This window comes from Erpetoichthys calabaricus, chromosome 18 (assembly GCF_900747795.2).
Source record: "Erpetoichthys calabaricus chromosome 18, fErpCal1.3, whole genome shotgun sequence".
In the NCBI taxonomy this organism is placed as follows: Eukaryota; Metazoa; Chordata; class Cladistia; order Polypteriformes; family Polypteridae; genus Erpetoichthys; species Erpetoichthys calabaricus.
In genome coordinates this window covers 54700665-54721009 of record NC_041411.2, presented here as the reverse complement: position 1 = coordinate 54721009, position 20345 = coordinate 54700665, and the positions used below count along the sequence as shown (strand labels likewise).

The window sequence follows — 20345 nt, the reverse complement described above, 5'->3', positions numbered from 1 at the left end:
CTAGAATAACAAAAGACATTGTTTAGATGGTTCAATAGAGAAAATAACCAAAGCACAAACATTCTGCTTGACGTGGAAGACAGAATGCATGCAAGACTCTGTTGACATCAGAATTTACAGATAATAAATATGAAAAGCTCTACCTTGAGTACCACTCTACTCTCTATATTACCAGAACATAATAGCATGAAATAAACAAACCTACCCAACTTGCCCCATGGCTGAGATGTCTCATATGTGACTCTGTTAACTTAAAAATTACAAATGGAATTGATTAAGCTAATACTACCATGGTGAACAGAACACAACAAGAAAAAGACAAGAGCCACTTTTGCACAAAATTGTAACCCCTCCAAAAATCAAATCTGCAGAACAAATATGTAAAGTCACAAATAAGACACAGAAAAAATCCAAAAGGGAACTAACAATGGATGGGAGTAATCATGCTGAATTACATTCAAAAGCAGGAACAGTTTAACAGGAAATTCCAAAGGCCAAACACACCTTAGGCTGTCTGTTATTAACCTGAAGCCATTGAGCAATACCTAGAGGGGTAAATCAGCAATTGGAACAATAAGAACAACATTAATCACCTCTCTTCGGGGAACTCTTCTAGATGCTGCTGCACTCTCCTGTACAAAGGATAGAGTCCCTCAATGTCCAGATTATCCAACGTCTGAGCTTGAAGAATCTTAGACAGAACACAATCTTTGGGTAAACCTGAGATACCTATTATAAAAAAAAAAGAGAAAAGGTTATATTTTGTCATTTTCAGTCAAGAAAAAATTGCTTTGAAATGATTTGAAGCAAACAGTTTTAACAATCCTAGAAACAGATTTATTATATACTTGATGCATCTGTTTATAATGCAATTAGCTGAAGACTTCAACTTTCTGGTATGTTCCTCCGTTGCTTTTAGTTAACCATTTTATTTTAAGCATCTTATGGAAAATGTTCTGTAAAATTTAAGGTCAATCCAAGCATTTTAAGAGGTGGATTTATGAAGAAAGCACAAGAAAATAGGCCTTTTCTTTATTTACACACAAAAAAGTACATTTATTCAAAATTACTTGATTTGAAGCATAAATGTATGGACATAATAAAGGAGAATTCAATTGGTGCCGTGTCTTATTTTAATGCAATTAATAAAATATACAAAAAAAAAAACAATGAATTCATATACAATTCCAAAACTCCGCCGAGTAGTGTTTTTTTTTTTTTACTTTTATTAAATTTATGTAAAGCATGTAACATTCCATACAATCGAGTCAAACTTAAAACTAAATTCAATTCAACCCCCACCCATAAAAATGAGAAACTCATTTTAGAAGCCATAAGATATTCACCAGGTTTTTAACACACTACTTGTGAACCCTACCTCCACACACACTACTTCACATTTAAGTTAAGATTCAATCCCTGCAATAGAAATTATGAAACTGACCTTTTCTCAAAATCTCTCTGTGCAGGGTGCTGGCCTCACAGTACGTTCTGCCCTCTGGAATGTACTTTCTCCTTGAGTCTGTGGCGTTAAGCAAAGCCACAGTAATGACATGTATGAGCTCATTCAGAACTGTCCTTGTGCCATGTGAACCACTGATTAAACCATTGGCAGGATAGAAGTAGGGCTTCAAGTGGTGAATGAGTGTATTCAAATCCTGAAGAGAATCCTTTTCATCTTTGCAGCCATATATTAGTGTTCCATTCTTCATAGAAATTAATGGCAAGAGGAAAAATATTAGAAAGCTGAATTTACAATTGATCACAAAGCAAAAAATCAAAAAATAAGAAGGAATTAAATTGGAAATCTGAATATAAGTATGCAATTAAAAAAAACAGTCCCATCGCGTTATCCACCAACTGCAACAGAATGTGAAGGTTTTTACTACACACCACTTAAAGAAAAGCTTGGTCAGTGCTCACCTCGACAAAGGAAGCACCACCAGTGTCCAAATTTATTACACATCTTTGTGTCAATTAGTAATGGATGTCAGCCTTTTTTTAAGGCTACTAAGAAAGGCCTTCAGTATAAAACAGTGATCATAGCTCAATTAACTGGCTCTTTATTTATTAGATTTCCTCTTACAAAGTTTACCTTGAATATTTTGAGATTATTCTGAGGTTCCTGCAGCAAGTTCTTCAATGCAAAACTCATCCTCTGTTTGCTGCTACAGAAAGAAAACAATCACATTAATCGATATCACTTCATATTAGGTGTCCCAAATACGCTGTACTTACCATGTGTAGTTACTGAGTAACTAGGTGTTATTACCTTTATATGTCCTATGTAACTGTAACTCACTTTCACTGTAACTCTGTAATTAAGTACTCAGTTTTAATTGTTATTCCACAATTTATATACACAAGTACTTTAAAAAGTGTGGTATTACCATGATAATTGGGAACTTAATTACACCATTACACTGTATTACATAGTAAGTACAGGGTACAGCGTAATTAGGGACAACTAATCTAAAGTGATACCTAATTAATCTACATCAGATGTTTAAAACTTTCAGTTTTCCATACTTCTTCCATGTCTTCAACAAAAGCTTGCATAATGTAATAATAATAATAATTCATTACATTTACAGTGGGGCAAAAAAGTATTTAGTCAGCCACCAATTGTGTAAGTTCTCCCACTTAAAAAGATGAGAGAGGCCTGTAATTTTCATCATATGTATACCTCAACTATGAGAGACAAAATGAGGAAAAAAATTCAGAAAATCACATTGTCTGATTTTAAAGAATTTATTTGCAAATTTATGGCGGAAAATAAGTATTGGGTCACCTACAAACAAGCAAGATTTCTGGCTCTCACAGACCTGTAACTTCTTCTGTAAGAGGCTCCTCTGTCCTCCACTCGTTATCTGTATTAATGGCACCTGTTTGAACTCGTTATCAATATAAAAGACACCTGTCCACAACCTCAAAACAGTCACACTCCAAACTCCACTATGGCCAAGACCAAAGAGCTGTCAAAGGACACCAGAAACAAAATTGTAGACCTGCATCAGGCTGGGAAGACTGAATCTGCAATAGGTAAGCAGCTTGGTGTGAAGAAATCAACTGTGGGAGCAATTATTAGAAAATGGAAGACATACAAGACCACTGATAATCTCCCTCGATCTGGGGCTCCACTCAAGATCTCACCCCGTGGGGTCAAAATGATCACAAGAACGGTGAGCAAAAATCCCAGAACCACACGGGGGGACCTAGTGAATGACCTGCAGAGAGCTGGGACCAAAGTAACAAAGGCTACCATCAGTAACACACCACGCCGCCAGGGACTCAAATCCTGCAGTGCCAGACGTATCCCCCCTGCTTAAGCCAGTACATGTGCAGGCCTGTCTGAAGTTTGCTAGAGAGCATTTGGATGATCCAGAAGAGGATTGGGAGAATGTCATATGGTCAGATGAAACCAAAATAGAACTTTTTGGTAAAAACTCTACTCGTCGTGTTTGGAGGAGAAAGAATGCTGAGTTGCATCCAAAGAACACCATACCTACTGGGACCAGGACGACTGATCCGTGTAAAAGGAAAGAATGAATGGGGCCATGTATCGTCAGATTTTGAGTAAAAAAACCTCCTTCCATCAGCAAGGGCACTGAAGATGAAATGTGGCTGGGTCTTTCAGCATGACAATGATCCCAAACACACCCGCCCGGGTAACGAAGGAGTGGCTTCGTAAGAAGCATTTCAAGGTCCTGGAGTGGCCTTGCCAGTCTCCAGATCTCAACCCCATAGAAAATCTTTGGAGGGAGTTGAAAGTCCGTGTTGCCCCAGCGGACTGCCCCAAAACATCACTGCTCTAGAAGAGATCTGCATGGAGGAATGGGCCAAAATACCAGCAACAGTGTGTGAAAACCTTGTGAAGACTTACAGAAAACGTTTGACCCTCTGTCATTGCCAACAAAGGGTATAGAACAAAGTATTGAGAATGAACTTTTGTTATTGACCAAATACTTTTTTTCCCAATATAATTTGCAAATAAATTCTTCAAAAATCAGACAATGTGATTTTCTGGATTTTTTTTTTTCTCATTTTGTCTCTCATAGTTGAGGTATACCTATGATGAAAATTACAGGCCTCTCACATCTTTTTAAGTGGGAGAACTTGCACAATTGGTGGCTGACTAAATACTTTTTTGCCCCACTGTATATATCTGTTCAGTTAGCCAATAAAAGGAATTATTTTGCTAGACTTCTCAATGCATCCATAATGGCTAATAAGGGTCAATTGTCTTGTAAGCTCCCATTGTGGTACTAAATGCTAAGGACATAAGAACATATGAAAGATGGCCCAATGACAGCGAGCTCCTAAATTTAGCTATAAATTCACGTGAATTCATTTTTTTTTTGTTTTAACAATGGATTTAGAATAGTAGTGTCATAGGAAAATATAACTCTTTGCATAGTTTTCAACCAGTAAGAAAAGAATAACTTGGAACATTACTTAGAGAATTATTTCACAACACACCCAGCATTTACAAAGGCTTAAACATTGCTACTTGTGAAATTCATTCCAAGATAACAACACTAATAACTCACTCACCCTGAGAAGAGATCTAGGGGGCAGTATCTACTCATCCTATGCCATTTGCCATTGGCCAGCTAAAGAAAAAAAATGTGACACTGTAGTAAATAATAAGGACAGACTCTCTGTTAACCTTGATGGACAGCACTTTACAGTTATGGCTGTACCTTAAGATGTTGGTGCATACAGAAGCGACAGACTCTGTATTTAGTCTCCCTGCTGACATGTCTCGAAAAAGGCAGAAAACCACATTTGGGCTGCAACAAAGACAGAAGTGGAGAACATTTACTTTCTGGATGCTGACGAATTCTTAAAGAGCAGCAAACTACAGTCAAGTCTGTTTTTTTGATTTAAGCTATTACCCCACAAGACTGGCAATGTGGCCAGCATTACACATCAATTCTGGTGAAACTATATAACCAAAAAGTAATGGAGCAGCCAAACAAAAAAATAGAAAAGAGACAATTTTAGAGAAAATGAGAGAGTAATCAACTGTGACTAAATGCATAGGACAGTAAGTTTTTTGAAGACTAGCTGTTACCCATCTATAACTGATAGATTATTACTTCAAAACTGAAGAACAATAAACAGAATTTGATTTAATTTCATAAATAAATATTTTAGAATATATATCAATATTTGCAGAATTATTACAATAAAACTGAAATAATAAATATACTGTTTATTTAAAAGTCGTCTAAGATGAATAAATGTCAGATGTCAAGCAATTCTTTTATAGACAATACTTTTTTCCTGTATTTCCTAAAGCATATATAAGCAAAAGATATGTTTGAGCTCACTCGTGCGCAAGTAACAAAGCTGAATGACAGACACAAACTATAGAAAACTCCAGGCATTTAAAAAAGAATGGGAAACTGTTGGGAATCAGAGGTATTCTTGAGATGAAAACAATGTGACCTTCTCCCTCACCTCTCAGTATTTCAGTCTCTAATACAGGGGGTTTTTTTTTATATAAATGTTTTTAGACCAGGGACCCCTTTGAAGTGAGAAAAAAAAAATTCAGACATGAGTGTCTATAGGTTTTGCGCCCTAGGAACCAAGTTACCCGAACTTGTAACATTTCAGTAATTATTTACCGCTCTGATGCTGATCTTTCTGATCATGAAATAGAACATTATGACAGAAATTGACGAGAATTCATAATTTCAGAAATATTGTGTCTGAGGGTTCCTTTAGACTGCCTCTTTCTCTTGCACGATTTGGCTCAAAAACTATTCATCACATCGTCATCTCATAAAAGGCTCAAGTTTCAAGTCTGGTATTTTTCAGTCCAGACGTTTTTAGCTCTAGTTAGCCAATAAAAGGTGTCATTTTGCTTGGCTTTTCTCTACGACCATACTCAAAAAAACTCTGTGCACTCGCTGGCAAACAATTGCGACGAACAGCACCTGTTAATATGTACTAAAACAGACTTTTCTTTTTAATCCGCTCTGTGTATCACTGAAACATGACTGAATGACTATTTCCGACTCTGCATTGGACTTAACCCAAATTCACACTATACAGAGTCAACTGCAATACTGAACTTTAAAACAAACTAAAGGGGAGAGAAGTGTGTTTCTTCATTAATCAAGTTTGGTGTAACAATGTTACAGTACTTTTTAAATCATTCTCCTGTGACCCCCTTAATAATCCTGGCCATTATACGATTCACCTTATTCCTACTTACAAACAAAAGCTGAAAACTGTAAAGCCAGTCAAAAGAATATTCAAAAAGCTTACCAGCAAGGCAACAGAGAGAGCTTCAGGGCTGCTTTGCCTCTACAGACTGGAGTGCCATCAAAATTGGTACTTCCAACATACATGAATACACTGATGCTGTAACTTCATATATTAGTTTTTGTGAAGATATTTGCATTCCAACAAAAAACTACTGTGCAGTGCTGAACTACATCACATTTTTGCGTATCCTATCAATATTCTTGTACTTTGTGCAGTCGGAGACCATCTCACTAATTTATAGTTTCTCAGTTCTGGAAGTGATGGATAATACAGACTCTGATATCATCTTCCATATGCAGATATAACCAGTACCTTTTCTTGAGAAAAGCCATTGATGAGAATTAGGACTCGTAATATCAAACTCTAATTATCATCACAATTTTTTTTTTTTCCACTCGACAATGTAGACGCTTGACTCAAGAATCTATTCACTACTATTTTGATCTACAGATTAGCTAAATACATTCAGTGTGGCTAAGCAAAGCACAGTCATGAGTGAATGACACTCATGTGGATTGACAGCAGAATTCAAAATGATTTATTCATTTTCCACTACTTATCCAAAGAGGGATCACAGGGACAACAGTAATGCCCATACGTCCCTTTCCTCAGCCACACTTGCCAACTTATACTGTGGGATCCAAAGGAATTTCCAGACCATTTGGGAGATATACAGTATCTGACAAAAGTGAGTACACCCCTCAAATTTTGTCAATATTTTATTATATCTTTTCATGGGACAACACTGAAGATATGGCACTTTGATACAATGTAAAGTAGTCAATGTACAGCTTGTATTACAGTGTAAATTTGCTGTCCCCTCAAAATAACTCAACACACAGCCATTAATGTCTAAACCGTTGGCAACAAAAGTGAGTACACCCCTAAGTGAAAAATGTACAAATTGTGCCCAAAGTGTCAATATTTTGTGTGGCCTCCATTATTTTCCAGCACTGCCTTAACTCTCTTGGGCATGGAGTTCACTGGAGCTTCGCAGGTTGCTACTGGAATCCTCTTCCACTCCTCGATGACGACATCACGGAGCTAGTGGATATTAGAGACCTTGCGCTCCTCCACCTTCCGTTTGAGGATGCCCCACAGATGCTCAATAGGGTTTAGGTCTGGAGACATGCTTGGCCAATCCAGCACCTTTACCCTCAGTTTCTTTAGCAAGGCAGTGGTCATCTTGGAGGTGTGATTGGGAGGTGTGTCATTATCAAGTTGGAATACTGCCCTGTGGCCCAGTTTCCAAAGGGAGGGGATCATGCTCTGCTTCAATATGTCACAGTACATGTTGGCATTCATGGTTCCCTCAATGAACTGTAGCTCCCCAGTGTCGGCAGCACTCATGTAGCTCCAAACCATGACACTCCCACCACCATGCTTGACTGTAGGCAAGATACACTTGTCTTTGTACTACTCACCTGGTTGCCGCCACACACACTTGACACCATCTGAACCAAATAAGTTTATCTTGGTCTCATCCGACCACAGGACATGGTTCCAGTAATCCATGTCCTTAGTCTGCTTGTCTTCAGCAAACTGTTTGTGGGCTTTCTTGTGCATCATCTTTAGAAGAGGCTTCCTTCTGGGATGACAGCCATCCAGATCAATTTGATGCAGTGTGCGGCGTATGGTCTGAGCACTGACAGGCTGACCCCCCACTCCTTCAACCTCTGCAGCAATGCTGGCAGCACTCATACATCTATTTTCCAAAGACAACCTCTGGATATAATGCTGAGCATGTGCACTCAACTTCTTTGCTCGACCATGTTGAGGCCTGTTCCGAGTGGAACCTGTCCTGTTAAACCGCTGTATGGTCTTGGCCACTGTGCTGCAGCTCAGTTTCAGGGTGCTGGCAATCTTCTTATAGCCTAGGCCATCGTTATGTAGAGCAACAATTCTTTTTTTCAGATCCTCAAAGAGTTCTTTGCCATGAGGTGCCATGTTGAACTTCCAGTGACCAGTATGAGAGAGAGTGTGAGAGCGGCAACACCAAATTTAACACACCTGCTCCCCATTCACACCCGAGACCTTGTAACACTAACGAGTCACATGACATCGGGGAGGGAAAATGGCTAATTGGGCACAATTTGGACATTTTTCACTTAGGGGTGTACTGACTTTTGTTGCCAGCGGTTTAGACATTAATGGCTGTGTGTCGAGTTATTTTGAGGGGACAGCAAATTTACACTGTTATACAAGCTGTACACTGACTACTTTACATTGTATCAAAGTGTCATATCTTCAGTGTTGTTTTTCAAAAATGTGAGGGGTGTACTCACTTTTGTGAGATACTATAATCCTACCAGTGAGCCCTGGGTCTTCACAGGGTGTCTCCTTGCAGCAGGTTGCACCAGTAAAACCTCCACAGGGATGCAGATCAGAATCCACAATTAGATGCCAAAACGACCCCAATTAGCTCCTCTTGATGTGGAGGGTTAGCAGCTCTACTCAGAGCCACTTCCAGAGGTCTGTACTTCTCACCTGCCCTGCCACCCTGTCACCCTGCAGAGAAAGATCATATCGGCCACATGTAAGTGCAATCTCATTCTTTCGGTCATTACCCAAAGCTTAAAACCAAACATGAGGGTAAGGACGTAGACAGAGTGGTGAATTGAGAGCTTTGCCTGCTGACTCAGCTTCTTCTTCACCACTACTGATTGGTATAGCGACCGCATCTCTGCGCTCGCCACACAAATCCAACTATCGATCTCACCATCCCTTTTTGTGCACTCGTGAACAAGACCCAAAAGTATTTCAGCTTCTCCAGCTGATGCAGTAACTTACCTCTCACTCAGAGAGGTCAGTCCACCTTTTCCCTATTAACTCTTTTAGGGCGGATGTCGACAGGAGGGGTTGAGGGCGAATGTCGACAAAAGTCGACATCCAAGGATAGAGGGCGACAATCAGCTGTTATTGGCGACAAAACTCACTGTCACGTCGCAGGCATTCCCTCTGTGCTTGGAGGAATGCTACACTCGTTGACTCGGCAACTAATCCTTGCGTGTGCGTGAGTTGCGAAATGTAAACAATGGCAAGATGGCATCGACAGGTCACAAGGGAGCGAAGCGAGTGCAGAAAAGAAAACACTTGGCAGACAATGTTTTGTGCATTATCACGGAGTCGGACTCTGATTTTTCAGAATCGGATTTTATTGACAGTGATCAGGAGATCGAGTGAGAAGCCAGCATCAGCTGATCGGACACCAGCCGATGCCGCGCCAGCTGATCCGCTGGCAGCTGAACGCATTCGCGCAGCCGATGCATCTACGGCAAGGTTCGCGTGGGAGGAATACACAGACATTGATCCGTGGGCTACCGGACTTCACAAGACGGCATGGCTTGCTGTTGGACACGACAGATCACCAGCTGCTGAACTACTTCAGGCTGCTCTCTCCTGATGCTGCTTTTCAGCTACTGTCAGACGAGACAGGTAGGCAGAGAAATTTTTTGAATCGCTGGCTGCGCTTGCATAGCATTATCATTTTTCAAAGTGGAAACCCACAACAAAAGACGAGATGAAGCGCGCTGTGGCATTACAAATAGAGATGGGACAGAACTGGTGATATAACTTCAGAGAGTATTGGTCCAAATGTGCTTTGTCCCCTGGTGGCTTTGAACAGGTTATGCAGCGTGATGATAGGTATGTGATGCTGCAAAGTTTTATTCAGAAAACTTGGTGGCAGTGGCATGGCACGATGGCAAACGGGTGACTTGTCTCTCTACAGTACACACTAACAATATATGTGAGAAAGTGCAGCAACAGACAATTGAAAAGTAGGCACCAAAGCAACACATATTGTAAGCAGTGTAATGTGACAATGACTGAAATTGGCTGCTTTGAGCGAGATCAGGCTTTGCAGGACTTTGCTGTGTAAAATGTATGTGATATGTATGTGAATTCATATAGTATGCAGGCTCATACAACATGCAAGACAGTAACATTTGTTAAAAGTAAATATTTTTTGTTGATTTCAATTACTTTGTGTTATTTTTTTAAAAAAAGTTAGTTTTTTGGAAAAATATTCAGCCCTGGGAGAAAAGAAACAAAAAAAAATTTAGCCCTAAAAGAGTTAAGGACAATGGCCTCAGATTTGGGGGTGCGGATCACACGTTTCACACACGGTCGCAAACCATTCCAATGCGTGCTGGAGTGCACAACCAGATGCTAATGTTTTTCCAAGTATGCGGACACAGTTCTCATTTTGATTATACAGGGACAGAAAAGCCCTTATTAGGGGCCCCAAAACCCCATACTCTCCCAGCACCAGAATCCCTCAAGGTACACGGTCATATGACTTCTCTATGTAAATAAAACACATGTAGACCAATTGGGTGTACTCCTATGCCTGCTCCAGAATACTCATGAGGCTAAAAAGCTGGTCCACTGTTCCACAGCCAGGACAGAACAAACAGTGCACCTCCTGGATCTGAGGTTCCATGTTTCTAGTACCCTGGCATAAGCCTTTCCAGGAAGATTGAGAAGAGTGATCCCCCAATAGTTGGAGCACATCCTCCTGTCCCCCTTTTTAAAAATGGGGACCACCACCCGGTCTGCCACTCCAGAGACACAGCTCCCCATGACCACACAGCACCAAAAAGATGGGTCAGCCATAACAGTCCAACAATGTCCAGGGCCTTCAGCATTTCTGTGCAAATCTCATCCATCACCCCTGGTGCCTTGCCACTGCAGAGATGCTTAACTACCTCAGTGACCTCCCTCAGGGAAATGGGCATTGATCTCCCATCAGTTTCTGAAGTCTCCTATGCAAAATAAGATCATGGCTCAGAACACTGTAGGAATTGACTGACACAAATACAAGTTTTGTGCATTTATCATCATGCTTGGTGCAAGGAGTCTCAGCATGTGCTAAGGTCAGTCTTCAAAATTGATATATTCCCTTTTAAAAAGCTGGCACACAAGGCAGATCAGCACTGGGCAAGCTCCTGTTGTTAAAGGTTCCGCCTTTGTCCAGGAACTGTTTCATAAGCTTTATGAGCTTAGTCTCAAAAAGTCTTTCTCCCGTAGGGCGACTAGGATCTTTTCGTGAATTGATCAAACACAGTTGCTTCCACCTGCAGCTAAAGTCACTTCAGTACACATGTAATTTGTCAGCATGCCCGTGTCGCTCTGCAGCTTACTTCTGACTTTATGATGTAGGAAGATACATAAATAAATCAAAGTAAATAACATTCGATCTGTCCTTTATATAAGTAACATATAAATGTTTTAAATAAAGACCATCACAAAACAATCACAAACTGGCCTTTGCACAATACCTTGGCAAGCTCTGTAAGCTGTGCTTTTTCTTTGACGGACAAGTGTGGGGCAGACTGAATGGCAGGATGACACCGGACCTCTAGCTGTATCCCAACGGTGCCATCTTTCACCTTTACGCCTGGTGCAGCTGCTTTGTTCTTATATGGGAGTGGATGTTTCTTGCGGGGTGGGCTTCTGTTTGCTTTCTCCCATGAGTTCACCTCAGTTATAGCATGTATTTATTTGAAAACTAACAATGTCAGATTGGGGCGAGTGTGAATGCAACTGAGAGAATAAAGCAGAATTTATAAAAAAAAAAACAAAAAAAAAAAAAACTAACCTTTACAAGTACCATACATTTACACCGGCTGTTACAGACTCAAAATCAAATGAATGTTTTTATTGTATAATAGTGACAATAAGAGCAGCTCAATACTCAAAACGTTAATTTTATTGACGCGACAAGGCTCAAACCCGCAACCTTTTCATTATGAGTCAGTAGTTCTTACTACTGTACTACAAAAGCAGTCATAACATCCATCCATCCATCCATTTTCTTCCGCTTATCCGAGGTCGGGTCGCGGGGGCAGCAGCTTCAGCAGAGATGCCCAGACTTCCCTCTCCCCGGCCACTTCTTCTAGCTCTTCCAGGAGAATCCCGAGGCATTCCCAGGCCAGCCGGGAGACATAGTCCCTCCAGCGTGTCCTGGGTCTTTCCCGGGGCCTCCTCCCGGCTGGACGTGCCTGGAACACCTCACCAGGGAAGCGTCCAGGAGGCATCCTAATCAGATGCCCGAGCCACCTCATCTGACTCCTCTCGATGCGGAGGAGCAGCGGCTCTTCTCTGAGCCCCTCCCGGATGACTGAGCTTCTCACCCTATCTTTAAGGGAGAGCCCAGACACCCTGCGGAGGAAACTCATTTCAGCCGCTTGTATTCGCGATCTCGTTCTTTCGGTCACTACCCACAGCTCATGACCATAGGTGAGGGTAGGAACATAGATCAACTGGTAAATTGAGAGCTTTGCCTTACGGCTCAGCTCCTTTTTCACCACGACAGACCGATGCAGAGCCCGCATCACTGCGGATGCCGCACCAATCCTCCTGTCGATCTCACGCTCCATCCTTCCCTCACTCGTGAACAAGACCCCAAGATACTTGAACTCCTCCACTTGAGGCAGGATCTCGCTCCCAACCCTGAGAGGGCACTCCAACCCTTTTCCGGCTGAGGACCATGGTCTCGGATTTGGAGGTGCTGATTCCCTTTCCAGCCGCTTCACACTCAGCTGCGAACCGATCCAGAGAGAGCTGAAGATCACGGCCTGATGAAGCAAACAGGACAACATCATCTGCAAAAAGCAGTGACCCAATCCTGAGTCTACCAAACTGGACCCCCTCAACACCCTGGCTGCGCCTAGAAATTCTGTCCATAAAAGTTATGAACAGAATCGGTGACAAAGGGCAGCCCTGGCGGAGTCCAACTCTCACTGGAAACGGGTTCGACTTACTGCCGGCAATACGGACCAAGCTCTGACACCGGTTGTACATGGACCGAACAGCCCTTATCAGGGGGTCCGGTACCCCATACTCCCGGAGCACCCCCCACAGGATTCCCCGAGGGACACGGTCGAACGCCTTTTCCAAGTCCATAAAACACATGTAGACTGGTTGGGCGAACTCCCATGCACCCTCCAGGACTCTGCTAAGGGTGTAGAGCTGGTCCACTGTTCCGCGACCAGGGCGAAAACCACACTGTTCCTCCTGAATCCGAGGTTCGACTATTCGACGGACCCTCCTCTCCAGAACCCCCGAATAGACTTTTCCAGTCATAACAACAAAGTATAATAACCAGATTTCTTTATCTTCGGTTATAGTCTTCAATAAAAGCACACTCTTTTGTTACACTTGTACCTTTCGTGAAAGTGATTATTTGATATTTGAACTTCAGTCTTCACACATTACACACTTCATGTCAAAATTTTGTCGTTAGTACTAAAACATGAAAAAAAAAATTGTCTTTTGGGTATGTGTTCAACATTTCTGTCATGCTACACTTACATAGATCATACACTATACAGCTCTCTGTACCTCACTCCCAGATAAACAAGGCTTGAGTTGGGAGTGCTTTTTGCTGTTTCTGTGGCGGTGAGAGGATGGGATAGTAGGTTGCTTGCGCTTATTGACACATTTACAAAAGAAAAGACGCTGATGGAGACGGATTTATGGTGGGCCGGATTTATGAGTTTTTTTCGTAGACTTTGGTAATTCTAGTGTTAACACATTGTAGATTATGTGCAATCCACTATGCTTTATAACAAGCTGGTCAAGTTTGCATTTAAATTACTATCCATATCCATATTACTAACCGAGAATGGTAAACTGGATATGGACGCAGGGACCTGCCCGTGGACGCAGGAGACATAGTGCGCAGGCGCCACACAAAGCCCCCCTCCCCAGAGTGAAACGGGAGAGACTACGAACGTGCGCAGGCGCCACACAAAGCCCAACCCCCCACCCCTCCGCGCCCCAGAGCGCAACGGGAGAGACTACGAACCGTCTGACATGCCGCAAGCAGGATAAAGCGAGGTCACAAATAAAAGACAGAGTAGGAAACAAAGTAAAACGTCATAAAGAGGTTAAAGAACAGGGCCAAACACATGGAGAGCAGGATACAGGAGTCAGACCCACGCCCCAGAGTGAAACGGGACAGACTACGGAGTACACACACTAACATAAATAAGAAATGAAGCAACGCGCCCATAGCACACAAAAAAAGAGGAGTCAGACCCACGCCCCAGAGTGAAACGGGACAGACTACGGAGTCCACAAAGGGTCACACATCAAGCCCAAGATTACGGCTCAAAACCGAAAGAGCTCCACTGACAGAAATAAGAAATGAGGCGACGCTCCCATAGGCAACGACACCACCACACAAAACACAGGAGTCAGCACCCCGACCCAGAGTGAAACGGTACAGACTACGGACTCCACAAAGGTTCACAAATCAAGCCCGAGATAGTACGGAAAGCGAATTGCAGTACGGAAATGAAACGGGACAGACTACGGACTCCACAAAGGTTCACAAATCAAGCCCGAGATAGTACGGAAAGCGACTTGCAGTACAGAAATCGCCAGATACTACGAAAGGCGCATTCTCCTACAACGCGCAACTGAAATAAACGTCCACACTACACAGAAGAATCCACGCACTTCTAAAAAACCGCAAGCAAACACCCGACATCATACAGAAACCCCACAAATACGGACAAAACAACATATTTGAATCACATTATCCCCGCCACAGAGTTAAACGGGACAGACTACGGAGTCCACAAAGGTTCACAAATCAAGCCCGACATAGTACGGAAAATGAATTGTACTACGGAAATCGCCAGATACTACGAAAGGCGTATTCGCCTACAACGCACAACCGAAATAAACGTCCACACTACACAACAGAATCCACGCACTTCTAAGAAACCGCAAGCAAACACCTGACGTCATACAGAAACCCGACAAATACGGACAAAACAACATATTTGAATCACATTACAGTAATACAATATTAACAGTACAACCACAGATGACACAGGCGCAACACCTGATGGGTAATAAGAATAAACGAACGATCCGTATTACACGTACGTCATCCTCACACGTATAAACTATACAGCATAGGTGAATCTCATTAGTGATGCATTATTAACAGTACAGCCACAGAGAATGCTCCATATTAACAGTAAGTGCAATCATCCATATTACTTACCCATATTACTAACGGTAAACAGCAGGCACGGGTTCAAAACGCCAGGGGTAGGCGAAAGACAGAGTAGACAACAAAGTAAAATGTCATAAAGAGGTTATAATGCAAGGAGGCCAAACACATGCAGAGCAGGTTACAGATAACACAGTAAAACGTCATAAACAGGTTATAATGCAAGGAGGCCAAACACATGCAGAGCAGGTTACAGATAATGAAAACTGGAATTCAAAAGACTCAAACAAAAACGTGGGCACGAAACACATTCAGAGCAAGATACAGAAAACTTAAGCAGAAATAAACGACAGTGTCAAACAAAGAACGTAAACATTGCATTAGCGCAAAAAAAAAAGAAATTATTACTCTGACAAATAACTAAACGGCGAATAGTGATCGAATATATGGACACAGGTGATATGTCAGATGTATGTAAATATTGTAAGGCTGTTTTACCTCACATGCATTTATTGCTTACTTTCCAAAACAAATTAATAACTGCTGATGATGTGGAACGCTTTGTCTGTACTGTAATTCCAAAACCTATCCTGAATTATGGTACACAGTCATTAAACACATGTCTCACGGACCTCATTTAAAGGATTCAGCACATTGGGACTCACAGGATGCCAAATATTGTTTTTACGTAAGTTCTGAAATAAAAGTAAAATTAATGAAATAGCAACAATCTTAAAGGTGTGTATCCGGAACACCAAACACAGGGGGTTGGCGAGCGAAGCCCCCTAGTCATTTACATATATTAAAAGCAGGATCAGCTTATCAGCCAATTCTAAAAAGGTACGTTGTACCATAGCCCTCTGCTTCCTGCGTGCGAGGTAATTTTGCACCCATCTGCACACTACACCCTAAACACCTACTTCTTTTAGGTTCATTACCAACCTCTCATGTGGTACCTAATCAAATGCTTTCTGAAAGTCAAGATAAATAACACCACATGCACCACTATGTTCATATCCTTTTGTTGCTTCCTTATAGAATTCCAGCATGTTAGTAAAACACAACCTCCTTTGGCTGAACCAATGTTGACTCATCAGTGAAACTCCTGTTCTTGCCATGTGCTGCTCAGTCTCTTCTTCAAAAATTTCCTCCTTCCTTAATTTTTTCTTTGAGGCATGATGAGATTACTGGCCAATAGTTGCTTAGATCTGCCTGATGACACGTTTTATATAACAGGATAATGTTTGCCATTTTCCAGTCCTGTGGAATTCCTCCAATGCGCAGTGACTTCCTAAAAATGTGTGTGTGAAGGGTCTATATATTACTCACACACCTCCTGAAGAACTCAAGGATAAATATTATGTGATCCTGGGGCCTCGTGTATAACACAGTGCATGGAATTTACGCTAAAATTTGGCACAGGGACAAAAACAGAAATGTGCGTATGGACAACAAAAATCCAGATGCATAAATCTGTGCATATGCCAACTTCCACTAAATAAATCTGTTCAGCGTGAAATGTAACACAAGCGCCTGTCACCCCACCTCGACTCCTCCCACGCCTCTTTCAATATCCCATTTAATATAAATAGCCCCTTAGATTCAGCATTCTATGAAAAGACAATGGCAAAAGCACCAGGGGGAAAAAAAAAAAAAAAAAAGAATTTCAGCAAATACCAAGTAGAGGCAAGGAAAAACGTACTATTTGTTGTTTTAAGCAAAAGAAAGTTGATCGAGTGACAGAGAAAGGAGGAGAAATTAAAATTCAAGTTCAAGTTCAGAAAGTTGCACAGTGCCAAAAATAAAAAAAGAAGTGGTCAGATATCAAAGTTGCCGTGAAAAGGTGAGACGTACCCACCATCTGAGTGTTATATGGAAGTGTATTAGGATACAGAGAAAAGAAAAAGAAAAAAAAATAAGGACACAGTGGGGGGGGGGAAGAGGTAAAAATGTCAACTTTATCTTCAAATTTCCACTTTAATCACTTAGTTTATTTTATCACTAGCAAAATACCCGCGCTTCGCAGCGGAGAAGTAGTGTGTTAAAGAGGTTATGAAAAAGTAAAGGAAACATTTTAAAAATAACGTAACATGATTGTCAATGTAATTGTGTTGTCATTGTTATGAGTGTTGCTGTCATATATATATACATATACACAAATACACACACATATACACACATATACAGATATATTATATATACACATATATATATATATATATATAAAAAATATATATATATATATATATATATATATATATATATATACACATACATACATACATATACACACATAGATGCACTTACAATAACATAGAAATCAATATAAACAACATTAACATCATTATCATATGAGAATATGAAGTAATATATAAGAAGCACATTTCATATAAATATAAATTATTAAACAGTAAAATCTTCTTCTATAATTTGCTACCGTGGCTTTTCGTTGGTCTGTCCAGGATTTTAAATCACATGTAGCTTGCAAACCGTTTCACGTATTGACTTGAAATGTGGTACACATATAATACGTCACATCTGCTATCCGCTTTATGGGTGATGAATGTATTACTCTTTTTATGTTTATTTTATTTTAGAATCAACTCCTATCTGCGCACACCAGGGCGGCCGTGGGCAGATGCGTATGGTGTATTCACTCCATGTTATCGTGCATTGCGCTGTCACTGGTATTTTGATAAAAGAATTTGAACAATATATAAGAAGCGTATAAATTATTAAACAGTAAAACATTAACATTTAAGAAGTAAAGTTACATTGAGTACTACTGCAGTGCCTTCGGGTATACCTCATTTTTTCTTTGCCCATTACATGCTTAAATGTATACATTTTTTGGTGTACCTACCCGAGAACACGCGACATATAACCGACCGTGGGAGAAGCATGGATTTTAAACACGCGTTGAGTTCATCTGCTGGTCTCCCTCGTGGAATAACTGGTAATGTTTGACTAAAATCTACAGCGAGTAAAACGACATTACCTCCTTTTTTTTTTTTTTACGATCTCTGAGATCTTGCTTTTTTCGGTTCAAGGCTTCATAAGCTCTTTTATGTTCAATGTTGTAGTTAATAAGTACTAATTATCCCAAACCATCATCTTTGAATGTTGCAAGACTTTCGCCTTGTATGTAAATCGGGGTAATTACATTCATTGCATTCCTAGTCTGAATCACAATCTGATTGTATGGGTGGTTACCTGGCACTGTAGGGTTGCCACCCGTCCTTTAAAATACGGAATCGTGCCGCGTTTGAGAATGAAATTGCGCGTCCCGTTTTGAATCAATACTGGACGGGATTTATCCCGTATTTTTTTTATCATTTTTTTTTTTAAAGCAGCGTCTCATGCAAATCATTCCACACGCATTTTATGAAGATGCCTCCTTTCCTACTTTTGATTGGGTAATACTTGATGTCATCGTTAGTTTGATTGGTGTTTTTAACTGTCCAGTGAGGAGGGCGTGTCTTTTAAGTACAGTCTGCAAAGTGTTGGCACTGAGATGTTGCGTCAGCGCCATAGTTGAAGCCCCTAATGTTGCGGTCAGCAAGTCGGCTAACATCCGCCATGTGCCGTCTTTCAGTTGCGAGAAGCAGATCATAGAATGGTTGAAACTGTTGCCCCTAACGTTGCGCCACGGCGTGTGCTTCGTTTATACCTCGTGTCTTCTCATTAAAGTTTTATCTCGCGAATATGTTATTGCAATCCGCAGCGGGAGCGTTTCTATAAACTTAATTTAAACTTACATTTTACACCGTGCTTTGTTTCCCTTATGAACATGCTTGTATGCTTAACTCGCTCCGTTCTCAATTGTTTAATTCATTTTTTGCTCTTCGCTGTTTGCGGCTGTTCCTCCATTTCCCCCTACTTCGTTCTTTTATCTCGCGAATATGTTATTGCAATCCTTAACGGAAGCGTTTCAATAAACTGATTGAAAATAGTTTTGCATTTACCTTTTTAGTAAAAGGCGAGCTTTTAAGCCTGAGAAATCACCCCGTAAATGCACACGTTTAATTGGACATGTGTTAATATGTATGGTTACACAGTATTAAAAGACAGTGAACAACGTCAGTTACCTTTCTTCCCGCGTTTGATAAAAGGTGAGCTTTTAAGCCTCAAGAAATCACCCCGTAAATGCACACGTTTAATTGCACGTGTTAATATGTATGCTCACACAGTATTAAAAGACAGTCAAAAATTAACGTCATTTACCTTCGTTCCCGCGTGTGACTCGTGCTGTAAATGTCTTCCTTGTTTTTAGTTCACGTGATTACGTAGGAGGCGTGATGACGCGATACGTGACTCCGCCTCCTCCATTACAGTGTATGGACAAAAAATATGTTCCAGTTATGACCATTACGCTTTGAATTTCGAAATGAAACCTGCCTAACTTTTGTAAGTAAGCTGTAAGGAATGAGCCTGCCAAATTTCAGCCTTCCACCTACACGGGAAGTTGGAGAATTAGTGATGAGTGAGTCAGTCAGTCAGTGAGTCAGTCAGTCAGTCAGTGAGGGCTTTGCCTTTTATTATTATAGATTAAAGTAGAATGTCATAAACTTCATCTTAAAATTGCTTAATTTAATACTTTCTCAAATCCCATCGTAACTAAAGTAGCATGTTAAATGGTTTGTATTCTAGGTGTTCTTCAATGTACTCTGTGTGTGTGAGAATCACTATGTGCTTCATAAACGGGCTCTCTCGTACGCCGACAGGACACAGAATACATTACATTCATGACATTAGAGCTCTCTGAACAATTTAAATATTAAGATGTATACTTGATATCAATTTCATGATGATAGGAATTAAAGTATGTATTAAAGATGGGGGCACAGTGGTAGCGACGAGCTGGCGCCCCATCCAGAGATTGTTCCTACCTCCCGCAAGATGCTTGCTGCACCATGCAATGAAATAATTTTTTGCACCTGCTCCGTCTTTTTCAAATGTACAGACGTACCATACATCCCCCAATTCCTGTCATTCCTTTTCTTTCTCCAAGTAACCTTTCACCACACAAGCAGCTCTGTAATAAATGTTAACCGATCTGTAAATTTAGAAGGCCAATTCTTTAAAACTTAAG

General features: G+C 40.9%; 1 protein-coding gene across 2 annotated transcripts in view; it reads right to left on the bottom strand.

Annotated features, from left to right (window-relative positions):
- The window catches only part of ippk (inositol 1,3,4,5,6-pentakisphosphate 2-kinase), a 115456-nt gene that overhangs the window by 62174 nt on the left and 32937 nt on the right, over positions 1 to 20345 (bottom strand). For both annotated transcript variants that reach the window (XM_051921497.1, XM_028824281.2), the window contains 5 exons: positions 4704 to 4793; positions 4555 to 4613; positions 2096 to 2168; positions 1445 to 1706; positions 594 to 729 (listed from right to left, as the gene is read on the bottom strand). In XM_051921497.1, the coding sequence (XP_051777457.1) occupies positions 594 to 729; positions 1445 to 1706; positions 2096 to 2168; positions 4555 to 4613; positions 4704 to 4793 (620 nt within the window). The remainder of the gene's footprint in view (positions 1 to 593; positions 730 to 1444; positions 1707 to 2095; positions 2169 to 4554; positions 4614 to 4703; positions 4794 to 20345) is intronic.